The sequence below is a fragment of the Triticum urartu genome, chromosome 7A (genome assembly GCF_056163025.1).
Source record: "Triticum urartu cultivar PI428250 chromosome 7A, HENAU_Tu73, whole genome shotgun sequence".
In the NCBI taxonomy this organism is placed as follows: domain Eukaryota; kingdom Viridiplantae; phylum Streptophyta; class Magnoliopsida; order Poales; family Poaceae; genus Triticum; species Triticum urartu.
Window position 1 is genome coordinate 104,089,277 of NC_141879.1, and position 16,871 is coordinate 104,106,147.

The window sequence follows — 16,871 nt, forward strand, 5'->3', positions numbered from 1 at the left end:
ACGATAGCACCACCTATCGGAACCACGCCAAAAATCTCTGTGTCTACATTGCGTTTGCTCCCTCCAAACTCCTCCTTTTACCTTCATGTGCAATGTTTTACATTCCGCTGCTATACTCTTAGACTTGCATGTGTAGGTTCATTGCTTGACTAGTGCTAAGTTGCTAAAATCTGCCAAGACTTAAAATTGGGAAAATGCTAGATTTTTATTTGGTCGAGTAGTCTAATCACCCCCCTCTAGACATACTTTCGATCCTATACTCGCGCCGGCCCACACTGGTTGGACTGGAGAGGCCCAGGCTGCCAGGACTGTCGGCCACCAGATGACCTAGCTCCTCCTGGGATCGTGCGCTGAGATCTGCCTTGAATCGTACGCTGCTACTGTTGGCTGAATCAACCTAAGATTCTGTGACAGATTTGGCTGCTTCTCCTTGCATAAAATCACAACCTGAAGCTGCACACTTATCATCAAAAATTAAATTTTCTTTGGTACTAGTCATATGATCAGCACTATTTAACTCGCCCCCGTGATCTGGACTAGAGGTGTAGTCAGGAAGGAGAGCAATTTCTGCACGAAGTAGGGCTCCGGCATTTGGATGAAGCTTTGCAAAGGGAAATATTGTTTCATCAAATATGACATCATGAGAAATATAGATACGTCTAGTAGAGATCTCAAGGCACTTGTACCCTTTGTGAAGATTACTGTAGCCAAGGAAAACACATTGAGTGGAGCGGAACTCAAGTTTGTGTCGATTATATGGACGAAGATTGGGATAACAAGCACATCCAAAAATTCTTAGGGAATTATAGTCTGCTTTTTTATGAAACAATTTTTCTAAGGGAGTAATGTTTCCAATTACTTTGCTAGGAAGACGGTTGATAAGATAAGTAGCAGCAATAAAAGCTTCATCCCAATATTTTAGAGGCATTGAAGCATGGGCTAGAAGGGATAGGCCTACTTCAATGATATGATGGTGCTTACGTTCAGCGGAGCCATTTTGTTGATGAGCATGAGGGCAAGAGACATGATGGGCAATACCAATGTCACGAAAGAAAGAGTTGAGTTTCTCATACTCTCCTCCCCAGTCACTTTGAACTGCAATAATTTTTCTATCAAAGTGACGTTCGACAAGTTTATGAAATTCTTGAAAGACTAAGAGAACTTCAGATTTAAACTTAAGCAAATATACCCAAGTGAAGTTGCTAAAATCATCGATGAAGTTAACATAATATTTTTTTTTCTTCCAAAAGAATCTCTTGCATGACCCCATACATCACTAAAAATAAGTTCCAACGGAGAATGAGACACACTATTTGACCTAGGATAGGGGAGTTGGTGACGCACATTGACAAGCATCACAAACAGACTCAACACTTTGACTAGATGACAATGGAAGATTGCCTTTATTCACTACTTGCTTAACTATGATCGACGAAGGATGTCCTAATCTTTGATGCCATCTTGCCAAGGAAGGCTTGATGACGGAGTAAACTTGATGACGACGCTTTCGACTAAGTGATCCGGATGTGATGGGATACAAGCCTCCAATGCATCTACCGTGGTGAATGAGATCCCTCGTTGCCCGGTCCTTTATGAGAAAATAAGTAGGATGAGTTTCAAAGAAGACATTGTTATCGGCAGTTAAATGAGACATAGATGCAAGATTCTTGTTGGCTTGTGGAACATGAAGGACATCTTTTATAACTAGATCACGTTTAAGAGTAGGGGAATTAATAGACGCTTGACCAATATGACAAATATCCATACCTCCACCACTTGCGGTGTGAATTTGATCGTTGCCAAAGTGCTTCTCCATCATGGCAAGCTTCTCAAGCTCATTGGTGACGTGGTCAGTGGCCCCTGAGTCAGCGTACCAGATGGTGCCATGACCTCCTTGCTCCCTTATTGCAGCAGCAACATGGCGAGCATCGGGAACATAGTCCTCCTCAAAACGGCGCCAACAATCCATGACCTCATGGCCTGGTTTCTTGCATAGTTGGCACCGAACATGGCTGTTGGAGGAAGATGATCCAGAGGAGGCATTATTTTTGCTGTAGCCGCCCCCTCCAGACCTTGCAGAGGTGTTAGTGTTGGTGTAGCCACCCCGCTTGGTCGCGCGCCTTGGCTGCTATCACGTCCGCGCTCATTGTTGTTGCTGCTCCGATTTCGCTGCTGGTGATCGCGCCCACGGCCACCTCCGTGGCCACGTGACGCAGAGTTTGCTGAAGACTGCCGGATGTTCATCCCATGAAGAAGGTTGAGGCGTGAGTCGAAGCTTAGCAGCTGCGTATACAACTCCTGGACGGTGACGGGCTCCACCCGTGCAGCAATGGCAGACACCACTGGATTGTAGCCAAGGTCGAGTCCGGCCAGAACTTGAGAGACGATCTCACCCCTTGTCAGCACAGCTCCAGTGCAGGCGATCTCATCAGGGAGAGTCTTGATCTTGGCTAGGTATTCAGTCATAGACATATTCCCCTTCTTCAGGTTTGTGAGCTCTATCTGGGTATTGATGGCTTGAGCTTCGGATTGGGCAGTGAACATGGCATGGATCGCCGCCCATACCTCCGTCGGTGTCTGAAGGGTAACAACCTGTGCAAGTATCTCACGAGATAGAGAACCCATCAGAAAACCCTGGACTTGTTGCTACTGTGCGTACCAGAGAACACGGGCGAAATTGGCGATCTGCTCCTCTTTTCCATCCTTGGTGATGGTGAGAGTCTCCGACGACGCTTGGCTCTCCGGATGGAGGTGGTGGCCCATCTGTGCGCCCTTATTTTGGGGCAGCACGATGGCCTTCCACATGAGGTAGTTGTTCCTCGTAAGCTTCTCCTGAGGTGGTGGTTCAATGGATATGGCGAAGGATGAATTTGAGGAGGAGGAAGGTGCGAAGGTGGATGATGAGGACATGGATGTGGAGAGGGCACTCCTGGTGCTGTTTTGGGTGGAGGCGGTAGTCATGGCGAAAGTTTGTGGTAGGGCTAGTCTAGATGCGATCCTTTTTCGGTTGATAGGAAGAAGAAGATGCTCTGATTACCATGTAAGATTGTTTGGGAAGCGTAGAACCCTTTGCTCGGGCCGTACTTGTATTTATATCGATAATGCCGTGGCTTACAAGATGATGGATCGAAGAGATCGTTTACAGAAGGTCGGTACAGAACGGGAAGAAGTTGGACAAAAGAAGGGATAGAGAAAGACTACAAGTTTAAACATGAGGAAAGTAGAGTCCTATCTCTATTCAACTATTCCAACAATTCCAGCTTTGCCAGAGGCAACAAAAGAGGCAAAAAAGAATGGTTTTGGAGGGAAGTTTGTTTTGTTGTTGTTGAGAAGTTTTGAGGGAAGGGTATGAAGTGGAAGTGCACAGACAAAGAAAGAAGAAAGTGAGTATTCAGTTAAAAGGATAGTTGAATTCTAGTACATGTAAGGCTCATACTGTATCTTTGTCGAAGGATTTACCTTTTGATGATCTGTATGCCATAAAATAACACAATACATCCCTGCAAAAAAAGGAAAAAGAAAAGAACAAAATACGAAGTCCAGAAAGTTTCTGTCTTTTTTTTTTTGAGTGGTAAAAGAAAGTTTCTGTCTGTCAGACTTTACGGTCGGAAACTCTTTTTCTTCAAGAACACGGTGGGAAAGTCCTTCACGGCCGCCGACTCGGTCGGCGTCACGCCGTTTGGGCCTGGCTGAGCCCATGAGCCCAAAATCTAACGGAGCGGCGAAATAAGAAGAGAGCAGGCCGGCAGTAGGAGACGACGAGAGGCGCCGCATAAAACCCCTTCGCTGTTTCCCCAAGCCCCCCTCGCTGTTTCCCCGAAACCCGAACCAAACCCCTTCCGCAAGCTCCCCACCCTCCCGGCGATGGCATCGGCGACGACGGCGGCGGCGGAGTGGGAGGCCGCGGCGCGGAAGACGCTGGTGGCGCGGAAGCCCGGCTTCGGGCTCCCCACCGCCTGCCCGACCTGCCTCCCCGTCCTCCTCTACCTCCGCATGTCCCAGGTCCCCTTCGACATCCACGTCGACTCCCGCTTCCCCGACGCCGGTGAGCCCCCGCCCCCGCCTCCCCCGCGCCCCTGTTTCCTCGCGTGGGCTGTGTGAGCTAAGATCCCTCTGATCCAAGCATCCCCCCCGCCTGGGTGTCGTCGCTTAGGATTGAGTCTGAATTGTTGACTGTGCTAGGTTCTGTGTCTGGGTCGCGTGAGAGAATTTTGCTTTGCTTGGCGAGGCATATGTGCTTCGAATCCTTTGCGCTTGAGCTGATGCATCCCGTGTAGGTCCTTGGGCGTGCAGAGATCAGGCACACTTATCCGTGGGATGCCTGCTCGCCTCTTCATGTCTGGTACTAGGTCCGGATCCAAGTTTTGGTGTTCATTAAAGGACTTATCCAGTTTGATTAGACAAGTGTGAAGCCGTACACATCAAAGTAAGTAGAAGCGGGGTTCTAAACACAATGATAAGCAAAAAGTCTGAACCAAATCAAGCAATAGTTACACAGATAGGTCTGTTTCTGATGAACTAGTATCTAATCCTACCAAGGAACTTACTCAGGCAATAATGTAGTTGGCGGATAACTGAATGTGCTAAGCAGTGCAGTTTCATAGACTGCTACCTAGCCTGGCTTCGGACTCTAGTTTTGTAGCTTCAAGCCGAAACTTATTAGCTGTACCGAATGTTAGATCGCTCCAGTTATGTGTTTGTGTAACCTTTTTTATTTGTGTAACTACATCTTTCCAAAATTCATGCATTTGAGGGGCATTTTTTCGTTTCATATGGGATGCATTTGACTCCTCTGAAAGATCTACTGAGCCTGTTATTGTTGACATCGGTACTGTATAGGGTATATGCTTGGATGAATGGCGCAGCTAAGGTTATTCATGCAAATGACTCGTAATTGCAATGTTATTTATTTGCTACCGATAAAAAAGAAGACGAAATACATCATCATACATCTATCTGGAACATAGCAAGACAATATTCGCCCTAATTCATGAGTACATCCTAGAAACTAGGTTAGAGGCGAGGACAAAGCGTGGCACCACGTCGGTGGGTGGGTGGCAGTGTGGTGCCAATGGTGATTGAATAATGACAGATTGGAAGCGAATCAGCAGCATACAGGGTTGGATGGTCACCGTTAGCTCCATTTGTCTTGCCTCACAGCTTCCCCCTTTCTTTCCATGTCCTTTCCAGCAATGTTGGCACCAAAGCCATAGCTGGGCAGGGTCAATAAGATCCACACCCACCAGGGACAGTCCCTGTGCAATCATGCACTAGGCAAGATGTACATAGGTGGCTAACTTGATAGAGGGGAGGCTAGAATATATCCTTCCCATACTGTGGGGATGGATGGAATTGAAAGAGAGTCAGCAGAAAGATTGAATGATCAGGGAGAGAGCTAGGATATATTTTGGTGCAGTAAACAGGGGAGTTCTACTATAGCAGCTAGTGAGGGGGGAAGAAACTTACCATGGGCCAGGGTCTGTCATCATCAGTACAACAAAGGGATAAAATATGGACAAAAGAAAGAAGAAATGTCCTACCACTATGCTCTTTCTAATACAGTACTATAAACTAGAGACTTGTTTTCCTAAAATTTGCTAAGCATATATACTGCTCTTCTGCCCTTACATCTTGGTCTTTATTCCACAGATCACATACCATATATTGAATTTGGCGAGTGTGTCGCATTCAACAATGAGAATGGAGGAGTAATTGAGTATCTCAGGGAGGAGAAAATTGTTGACTTGACCTCAAAACACCCAAGCGTTTCTTACTCTGATGTACTATCCACAAAGGCCATGATTTCGACCTGGCTTGCTGATGCTCTGCAATACGAACTTTGGTTGGCAAATGATGGGGCTCATGGGAGCATTGCACGAGACATCTACTTTTCTGATCTCCCCTGGCCTATTGGAAAGGTACTCCACTGGAAGAAAATTAGAGATGTGAAGCGACTAATGGATATAACAAAGCTTAATGCTGCAGAAAAAGAAGAGGAGGTTACTACTTCTGTACTCATGACTTTTACGTTCCTTATTTTTAGTCACGCACTAGTAGCTTATGGCATACTTGTAATTTCTTGTTTTGAACAGATATACCGGAAGGCTACTGCTGCTTATGATGCTTTATCTACGAAATTAGGGGATCAATCCTTTCTTTTCGACGATAGGTATATTATTGTTTTTCTTATGTTTTGGTTTATATGCGATGTATTGAATTGTATTAGGGGTTCATATTCTGATACATAAGAGTTATATAGGAATCGAAATAATCTTTTATTTTCTTTTGTGAAAAGAAATGGATTACATTGAAGTAGTAAAGCTATCCGAATTTGAATAGTAGCTGAGAAAGAATCACAATAAATTGAAAGATGAAACTTTCATACGATCCGGTCCACCCCCCAGCTGGGAGGCATCTACCTCATCCCGATCACAGGGAGATGCTCACCATGAGAGAGAGGGGGGGGGGGGGTCCAGAAAGAATGAAATGCATAGCGGACCATCCTTTTTTTGTGGCATGGTCTCTGATTTATGGAAGTCGAAATCCAGGCTGCCTCGTTGAAAGATGTCCCGAACCACTAGTCGATTGAGCATTTTGATTATTTGTGGCTCTTCATATGTTTATCTTAAATTGATGTAACATTTGCAGGACACTAACCATTCTATACTTTGAATTCTGCAGCCCTACAGATGCTGATGCTCTTTTGCTTGGACATGTTCTTTTTGTCCTTAATGCATTACCTGTGAGTTGCCCTCACCCTTGAATGCTCAGCTTTGCTTCTATCCAAATGAAGTTCAGTATACATGAACATTCAGTTACAGAATCCAAAACATGAATGCACATTGATATTCAATAATAATCTGCACGTAACCCTGGAAGCATGAGTCATGGAGTGCACTTCTCAAATGCATCATATGTTAATAGTTCTTTGTATGCTTTTTTTTGCGTTAACTAGCTGTAAAACACATTCTCCAACCCATGAGTTGTGTTTTGACTGACTTCCTGGCATGTTCTGCTTCTTAGGCTACATCTATGCTGCGAAGCTATTTGCAGAACTATGACAACTTGGTAAAGTATGCCGAGGATATTAAGGTCCAATTGGTGGAAGTTGGCTCATCATCAGCAGGATCAGCTTCATCTGATATGCCATCATCATCCACGCCCAGGAAAACATCATCTTCTGGACAAAGTAAGTTAATGCATTTCTCTATTATAGTACTTCAGACCATAAAGTGCATCTCTACTAGTTCTCATATTTGTTGATTGGTTAATATTGGGAACATGTGCTCCTAGTTATTTATCTGTTCATGGATATAAATATCTTTTTTGTTAGTTTCATGTTCTGAGATTGTGTTAACAGTGCTAGTTAAAAATACTCCCTCCGTCCCAAAATAAGTGACTCAACTTTGTACTAGCTTTAGTACAAAGTTGAGTCACTTATTTTGGGACGGAGGGAGTACTTCATTTGATAAGCTTCCATTGCTGTGTTCCAATGGAGATAGTGTTAACAGGCACTTGCATGTATACTCATTTGGGATACAAGTTGAAAATGAGTATTTTATAGTTATACATTGCTCAGCCCTCACATACTGCAAGAGCTCCACCAGTGATTGCATAAATGCAATTTGTGGCACGTCATGTACAATGAATACTTTTAGGTATACTTTGTGTTGGAGACTTTGGCCTAACAATGTTCACTTGAAACGGAGATAAATGAGATGGTAATATGGAGACAAATCCAACCAAAACAATATTCTTTGCCGTTGCACCTCTATATCTCTCTTACATTCTGCACTTTTGAAGCATTTACCGTCTTTGAGTTCTTATGAACCTGATTGTTTCTAGGTTACAAGCCGAAACCCAAAGCTAAGAAGGAGCGGACAGAGGAGGAGAAGAAAGCTAGGCGAAGAACAAAGTACTTCCTCGCGGCGCAACTCATCTCGGTTCTCGCCTTCCTGTCCATCATGGGTGGGGTCGATGGTTCCGAGCTAGACGATGACTACGATGTGGAATACGAAGATTAAAACCCTCCCTTTCTTACACTAGAAGAAGATTCTTTCTGAAGGTCTAATTCGCCGCAGCGCTGGCTGTGGACTGTGGTGCTTCGGGAATTTGTTTCCCTTTGCTGGTCAGGGGGACGTATGGTAGCTAGGAGGGAAATACACTGAGTTGGTTAGCGGCCGGCCGTTCCATGATTGCCGATGTGAAGCATCCATTGCTTCCAAGTTTTGTATGGCTTCATGGAAAGCTACTTGAGCGTCTTTGGAAGTCGTTTTTTGGATTTGCCCTCTGTCTAACTAAATAATGAGCTTGGTTGGAAGTGAACGTCATTTTTGTTTCTTTTTAATATGTACAATTGTTGCCGGTAAGAAAAGAAAATTGTTTTTGCCGCCCCCTCTAGGTTTCTTATCCAGTAACGATGACATAATATTTCCCTCTGTGTTAACAGAGGAGGCAACCCGGGTGGGGCATTAGGGATCAGATCCGAAGAACTACCTTGATCAGCATCTAAATAAGGCTGGAGCTGGGATTATGTGTCGACCACTTTATTGCTGTGAAACATCACATCAGACTTTCTTTGGCAAAACCGCGAGAAATTACCTAACTATTATTTCTGTCATTATTTTACTTCATGTGATGCATATTGTGGCAAAATCGTCTTCGATGGGTTGTCCTGGATAGGCGCTTTCTTAGCAGTGGATGGATGTGAGGACGGGGTGTCGACCCGTTGACTGGGCAGCTGAGATTGTTGCCAGCCCACCCGAGTTCGAGTCCCGGCATGGACGCGTGGTGCTCACGGAGTTTGAGTAGTCCCGGCATGGACGCGTGGTGCTCACGGAGTTTGAGTTCCGGCATAGACGCGTGGTGCTCACGAAGTTTCTCCTATAAAGAAAACCCAACGAGGGTTAGCTTTTGGGTTGGTCTCATTTTTTTTTTAACAGTGGATGTCAACCGAAGTCCGATCAAATAAGGGCCTCCAACCAAAATGTTTACTTATATTTCTTCTGTTATATATTCACTTCCCGATGTGGAAATTGTTTGCCTCATAACTTAACGTTCATTCAAAGTATTTTATGGTGGCCTCTGCATTCGATACGTTCTGTTTCTGGGCCAAACCCTGAACTGAAACAACCATTAGAATAATCATGCAGGCCGACGGCGTTCATGCTCCGTTGTTTAATTTAATAAAAAATGCTAACCAGCAAACGTTCGCCGGGAGGGGCGATAAATGGAACGTCTGCTGACTTCTCTGGATAACACGGTCCTTTTATATCACGGTTATTAAGGCAACAATAATTAGCTTATTAGTGTTAAAAACACTCTTTTTTTTGCAGGATAGTGTTAAAAACACTCTTATATTATGAGACACAGGAAGTACTATATAAACGGATGCTGCGGCGGACGCATACGCCTGCATCCTACATTAGAAGCTTCCTGTAAAGAATCCACCGAAACAGAGGAGAGGGGCAAGGAGTCACAACAAGAGGAACATCCTCATGGGGCGCAACTTATGGCATGAAGCAAGCAGCAAAGAATGGACAACACGTATTTAGCATGGAGACGGAGGGTGGCCGCTCATGCGTTCCAACTGCTCCTTGTTCCTCTCGATCACCGCCGCACTGCATCACGGGAGGAGACCGGAGGCGGCAAGCCAAGCCACCATCCATGCACGCCCGCACGGTATGCGGAAGTTTCACGACAGATTTGTGACCACCAAACCCTGCATTATTTTTCCTTCTTTTTTCTTTTTTTACGATTTACGATGAACTACGTACCAAACGTCCAAACCCGGCTTGAATCTCACACTTGTAGGACATTGATTCAGCCACACCTGAAAAATTAGAGGGATAACAAAGAGTTAAGGACTAAGCATATTTTCACCAGGAATAGTACCACCCAAGAGTTTCCATTAACTCGTGTGCACAAACCGTCCATTCTTAATAATGTATACAACCATTTTTAACTTTGAAAAACTGCCCGTTCTTCTTCCTTTTCTTTTTTGAAACTACTGTAGTGTGAAAAAACGACGTTATACTATGGGACGAGCGGAGTACATAATTGATTCTAATTATGTGCGTGCTGACTATCATGTTTCCAGCTGGATCTGTGCCACCAAAAGTTTTCCTTTTCATTTAAAAAAGGTACTTTTAGTAGACTATGTTTCAATAAACTCGTGTGCACAAACTGTAGCGCATATTCTTCTTGGAGCTGCAGTTGATGCTAATTATGTGTGTGTGATGTTAACTTTTCATGGATGCTCTTGCACGTTCGATTAATTAAACGAAACCAGCCTTAATTCGTAGCAGAGACTATGAGACTTGCAGGTTCGTGTGCGTGCGTACGTATGTGTGGCAGCAGGCTATTATGCCTTGTATCTCTTTGATGTTACATTACGAGTTAATAGAACCGTCATTTTTCGAAGAAGAAAAATGGCATAGAGTCCACGACAAAGTTGAATACGTTAGGCGTTTCTTCTAATCTTTATTTCTTATCCCTACACATGTTTCAACTCGGAGACACTCGAACTCATAACAGTCAGTTTAGACATAAAAAGTCTTAGCTGCTTTTCTTTCAGGGACAAAAACTCGATAAGTATTCAAGATCCTTGTGGAATTTTGGTTGAATTGTATGGAATGGCTTACTTCGGGTCATATAACTGAAAGGAAGTCAAATGACATGGAACATCTTGCTCCATGATTCGCATAAACAACTTTTGATCGCCCAGTTGTGTCTGGGCCTTTGGATCTAACTTTTTGGATGATTATTTAAACTCTTTAATAAAGAAAGATGTATGTCTCGCCCACAGAGGCACAAGGTTTAACCTCCATTTCGACCAAAAGAAAGAAAGGTACTTGAAGACATCCAAAAAGGTTGCATCAAAACAGACCCCTCATAATGGTTTTTGCTTGTCAAGATCACCATATATATAATGCCTCGAGTCCTGATCATGATGTGAGGTAGATCGATCTTTGTTAGCAGATGCCGGACATGTTGTTCCACTGGCAGGCCCCGTCGAGGACCCAGTCTTGCTCCGATGAGATGATCGGGAGATGATCCACGGTGAGGTTGACGTTGTGGTCTTCACCACCATGCTGCGAGATCGAGCCGCCGGAGTGGTTGGGCGCATCGGCCTGTGCTGTGGGCTCCGTCATAGAGAAGGCCTTGGGTATAATCATGTCGAAGAGTGTGCCAATGTCATCGTCATCTTTGAGTAATCCACCCTCCGATTTGTTGCCACCTGGATGGAGCTGAACTAGTTAGCAAAACAAGCCATGATCTATCAAGCTAGTAACACAATGTAGTCAATTTCCTCAAAAAGAAAACACAATGTAATCTCTTTCCTAGTGCATTGTACTATATTTCATGCTAGTTGGAAGCTGAGGTGTTTAAATTAATTAATACTGCCGATTTGATTCTGTCCTGCACTACCAAAGCTAGCAAGATCGATCATGAGCCTGTCTAGTAAATCTCCTGAAAGTAGTGCTAGCTAGATATGATCACGTTTACATTGATTGATTGGTTATGTTAATTTCGGAATTAGTTATATAGAAAGAGTAACATGACGTGTTGCTACGGGAGCTAACCAGCAATGATAAAACAGCAAAACAGGAGCATGAATCTGCATCGGATTGGATTAGGTATGTAGTAAAGCAGTACAATTGGAGAAGAAAAAGGGAAAGGGAAATAATAAAGGTAATAAAGTACTTGGCAAAATATATAAAGCAAACGTAATCATCGAACAAAGATTAAAAGTAGTCACTGTCTTGCAAGGAGTAACTAAAGATATATATCCTATGTACTATCAAAAGTAGTACCTGCAGCCTGCACTTGTGTACTAACCTTAAAACTATCAACCAAAACAAAAAGGTTATTTCAGATTTTGCCCAACTCCTTTTACCTTAACATAAATAATTTTCCTAATGAAAACAAACTAAAGTGTAAAGTTCTAGAATAATCTAGCAAGTTTTGTTTTGCTTTTCAAGAAGTAGGTAGTAGAATTTGGCAAGAAAACAAATATAGTGTTTTTTAGGAGAAACAAATGGAGAATTTGGAAGCCCGAACAAAAAGGTTTTCGTCTGCTAATCTATGCTTCACATCATAATCATGACCATGTTTTTTGTTCTCTTCTCCAACAAAGCAACAAATTAAAAAAGGTTCGGATGCTTCCGAGGAATGGAAAATGTGAGAAATGCTTCACGCGCGACAGCACCACTCACCACTGGCGCCGTCCTGCTCGGCGTGGCCGCTCACGTGCCTCGGCGGCTCGATCTTGATGGCATCATGCAGCTCCTGCAGCATCGCCTCGAGGCTCTGCTGATCCTCGCCCAGGCCGCCGCCGTGGTTGTCCGTGGCTGCGACTGCGGCCGGTGACGCCGGGCGCAATTGGCATGAAGGGAGCTCCGCCTTGGCCCCCGGAGACGGAGAGAGAGGAGTGAACCGGGTCCGGTCGCCGCCGGGCAGGCGGTGCCCCAACGACAGCTCCGGCGTCGTCGGCGACACGGGCGATGAATGCGGAAACTGGAAGTAGCGCGCGTTGCGTGCGAACGACGGCTTCACCCACGGGGAAGACGGCGCGGAGAAGGGTGTCTGCGAGAGGAACTGCACCGGCCGGTTGGCCATGGCGAGCTGCCCGGCAAGGTCGAGCGGCGGCGGGCGGGCGCTGGTGTACCCTGCATCGGTGGCGTCCAGGACATTGCTTCCCGCTGATTGCTGCGGGGGCGAGAAGTCGGCGTAGCGGCAGCGCTTGGTGATCGCGAGCTGGAGCTGCACCTCCGGCGGGTACATGGGCAGACCGGCGCGCTGCCTCCGCTTGGCCCTCGTGTTCCAGTAGTTCTTGATCTCGTTGTCGGTCCTCCCCGGGAGCTGTTAACGTACGAGCACAAGCATCAGGAGTCAAATTCGACAAATCTGCCATTAATGGACTGCTGGAGATCTAAAGGAGTAGGGATGGAGAAATGCTGATGCTTACATGGGTGGCCATGCGGGCCCACTTGTTGCCGAGCTGGGCGTGGAGCTGCGCGACGAGGAGCTCCTCGTCCGGCGAGAAGGCACCCTTCTTGAGGTTGGGGCGGAGGTGGTTGGTCCAGCGCAGCCGGCAGCTCTTGCCGCAGCGCAGGAGCCCGGTGATGCGCTGCACGGCGTTCCAGTTGCCCTCGCCGTGCTGCCGCACGTGGTTCACCAGCAGGGCGTCTTCCGCCGTCGTCCACGGCCCCTTCTTCAGCACCACCGGCGTGGCCTCCTCCTCCCCCTCTTCCCCCTGCTCCACCTCCTCATCAAGATTGTCTGCCGCCGCCGCCGCCGCCGCCACCTGCTCCTCCTCCAGTGATGTCGCGTCCATAGGCGGCGCCAGGGAAGGACGGAGGAGGTAGAAAGATACGGTTGTTTGTTTGGGGAAGGTGGCAGGGAGTGGGGAGGAAGGGGGTGCCGGAGGGTAGATTTAAGCCAAAGTTTGCTAAAATTGGAGGGGCAGGGGTTTTCGGCTTGTGTGTGGTTTGCAAGTGGTTTTTAAAGGCGAAAGAACGGTGACACCGTAGTGGCTATCTATGCTCACCGTATTTCTGTTTGGGGTTCCCTTTTTAAGCATGGATTTTCCACATCCAGCTGGACGTTCACGGACTTATGATTATCTGTTATGCATCGGACAACAAATATAAAATTTAGACATTTACAACTTAAGATTTCAGCATTTAAGCAAAGTCTTAGTTATCTCAATCATCTGTTACGCATCTGACAACAAATATAATACTTAGGCATTTACGACTTAAGATTCAAGCACTTAAGCAGTCGAGCTAAATAGTTATCTTTGACCTCTGCTACGCATCCGACAACAAATATAATATTTAGGCATTTACAACTTAAGATTCGAGAACTTAAGAAATCAAGCCAAATAGTTATCTTGATCATCTTGTTACGCATCCGACAACATATATAATATTTAGGCATTTACGACTGAAGATTTGAGCACTTAAGCAATCAAGCCACCCTATTAAGCTATTTTGATCATCTGTTACGCATCCGACAACAAATATAATATTTAGGCATTTACGACCGAAGATTTGAGCACTTAAGCAATCAAGCCACCCTGTTAAGTTATCTTGATCATCTGTTATGCATCCGACAAAAAATATAATATTTAGACATTTATGACTTAAGATTCGAGCACCCGAGCAATCAAGCCACCCTATTAATAGTCCCGATTCGGCAACCCGGTAAAATAGTTTTTTTTTGCGACTAAAATAGTTTTAAAAAAGTTGGACCGGCGGTCGACTGATGAGACTATCAGTTCCGGTTTTCACCGATTCAACCGTCGCTTTTTTCTCATCACGTTTACCATGGAAGCCACGCGAGAGATGTCTTGTAGCCAAGGAATGACGAGGCCACCATAAGATATGGATCCAATACATAGGTCACAATAAAATACTTCGAGTGGACATAGGTTATGAGGCTAAGATTTCCACACCAGGAATTGAATATGATAGAAGAAACATAAACAATTATTTTTGTGGAAGACCCTTATTAATCGAACTTCGGCTAACACTACTACAAAAAAAGTCTATTGGATAACCCATCGAAGACAATTTTGCCAAATATGAATCACATTTAAGCCAAACTTTGCTAAAAAATGGAGGGGCAAGGGTTTTAGGTTTGTGTGGTTTGCAAGTGGTTTTTAAAGGTGAAAGAACGGTGACACCGTAATGCCTATCTATGCTCACGAAATTTCTGTTTGGGGTTCTCCTTTTGAAAATGAATTTTGAGCACCCAGTTGGACGTTCACGAGTTATCTTGGTTATCGCTACTTCTTGAGCTTGCGTTGGTTTTTTCCTTGAAGAGGAAAGGGTGATGCAACAAAGTAGAGATAAGTATTTCCCTCAGTTAGAGAACCAAGGTATCAATCCAGTAGGAGACAATGCACAAATCACCAATACCTGCACAAACAATCAAACAACTTGCACCCAACGCGATAAAGGGGTTTTCAATCCCTTCACGGTCACTTGCAAAAGTGAGATCTAATAGAGATAGATGAAACTAAAGAAAAGATAAAATAAATATTTTGGGGTTTTTGGGTTTATAGATCGAAAGTAAAAGATTGCAAAATAGTAGATCGGAAACTTATATGATGAAAAATAGTATACCGGAAGCTTACATGATGGAAAATAGACCCCATGGGCCATATGTTTTAATAGTGGCTTCTCTCAAGATAGCAAATAATACGGTGGGTGAACAAATTACTGTCAAGCAATTGATAGAAAAGCGCAAAGTTATGATGATATCCAAGGCAATGATTATGAAATATAGACATCACATCCGTGTCAAGTAGACCGAAACGATTCTGCATCTACTACTATTACTCCACACATCGACCGACTCCTGCCTACATCTAGAGTATTAAGTTCATGAAGAACAGAGTAATGCATTAAGATGACATGATGTAGAGGAATAAACTCAAGCAATATGATGTAAATCCCATCTTTTTATCCTCGATGGCAACAATACAATACATGCCTTACTACCCCTATTGTCACTGAGAAAGGACACCACAAGATTGAACCCATAGCTAAGCACTTCTCCCATTGAAAGAAAAACCAATCTAGTTGGCCAAACCAAACCGATAGTTCGAAGAGAATTACAAAGATATCAAATTATGCATAAAAATATTCAGAGAAGATTCAAATAGTATTCATAGATAAGCTGATCATAAATCCATAATTCATCGGATCTCGACAAACACACCGCAAAAGAAGATTACATCAGATAGATCTCCAAGAACATTGAGGAGAACATGGTATTGAGAATCAAAGAGAGAGAAAAAGGCATCTAGCTACTAGCTATGGACCCGTAGGTCTGTGGTAAACTACTCACGCTTCATCAGAAGGGCAATAGAGTTGATGTAGAAGCCCTCCGTGATCGAATCCCTCTCCGGCAGGATGCCGAAAAAGGCCCCTAGATGGGATCTCAAGGGAACAAAAGGTTGCGGCGGTGGAAAAGTGTTTTCATGGATGCTTCTTGTGGTTTGTGAATATATAGGAGGAAGATCTAGGTCAAGGGGTCACCAAGGGGCCCACAAGGTAGGGGGTGCGCCCTTGTTGGGGAACGCAGTAATTTCAAATTTCCTACGCACACACAAGATCATAGTGATGCATAGCAACGAGAGGGGAGAGTATTGTCTACTTACCCTCGTAGACTGTAAGCGGAAGCGTTATGACAACGCGGTTGATGTAGTCGTACGTCTTCACGATCGACCGATCCTAGTACTGAAAGTACGGCACCTCCGCGATCTGCACACGTTCGGCTTGGTGACATCCCACGAACTCACAATCCAGCAGAGTGTCGAGAGAGAGCTTCATCAACACGACGGCGTGATGACGGTGATGATGATGCTACCGAAACAGGGCTTCGCCTAAGCACCGCTACGATATGACCGAGGTGGATTATGGTGGAGGGGGGCACCGCACATGGTGAATTGTCTTGTTCATCCTTCGCACATTATAGTTCATCACGAAGTTCTAGTAACTTGGTGATAGTGACTAGAGAACTTTGTCAATTACTATCTTATCTGGAAGATTAACTCCCACTTGATTCAAGCAATTGTAGTACCCAGACAATCTGAGCACATGCTCACTAGTTGAGCTATTCTCCTCCATCTTGTAGGCAAAGGACTATCAGAGGTCTTCTACCTCTCTACACGGGCATGAGTATGAAATACCAATTTCAACTCTTAGAACATCTTATATGCTCTATGGCGTTCAAAACATTTTTTAAGTCCCAGTTCTAAGCCGTAAAGCATGGTGCACTAAACTATCAAGTAGTCATCATACCGAGCTTTACCAAACGTTCATAACGTCTGTATCTGCTCCTGCAATACTGATACG

The 16,871-nt window shown here is 44.7% G+C and overlaps 2 protein-coding genes and 1 pseudogene across 2 annotated transcripts; 1 reads left to right on the top strand and 2 right to left on the bottom strand.

The window, feature by feature from the left end:
- Positions 1-2,267: 2,267 nt before the first annotated feature.
- On the bottom strand, positions 2,268-2,407 carry LOC125526130 (small nucleolar RNA Z247; annotated as a pseudogene).
- A 1,349-nt stretch (positions 2,408-3,756) lies between these two features.
- Positions 3,757-8,340, top strand: LOC125522785 (metaxin-like protein). The gene is made up of 6 exons (XM_048687818.2): positions 3,757-4,045; positions 5,650-5,999; positions 6,093-6,169; positions 6,682-6,742; positions 7,024-7,189; positions 7,846-8,340. The coding sequence occupies exons 1-6, from the start codon at positions 3,865-3,867 to the stop codon at positions 8,022-8,024; spliced, it is 1,014 nt and encodes a 337-aa protein (XP_048543775.1). The 5' UTR covers positions 3,757-3,864; the 3' UTR covers positions 8,025-8,340.
- Positions 8,341-10,739: 2,399 nt separating this feature from the next.
- On the bottom strand, positions 10,740-13,545 carry LOC125522216 (uncharacterized). Its single transcript, XM_048687303.2, has 3 exons — positions 12,971-13,545; positions 12,219-12,864; positions 10,740-11,239 (listed from the first exon to the last, which is right to left on the bottom strand). Exons 1-3 carry the CDS (start codon positions 13,337-13,339, stop codon positions 10,974-10,976), a joined length of 1,281 nt encoding a protein of 426 aa, XP_048543260.1. The 5' UTR covers positions 13,340-13,545; the 3' UTR covers positions 10,740-10,973.
- Between the last annotated feature and the right edge of the window lie 3,326 nt (positions 13,546-16,871).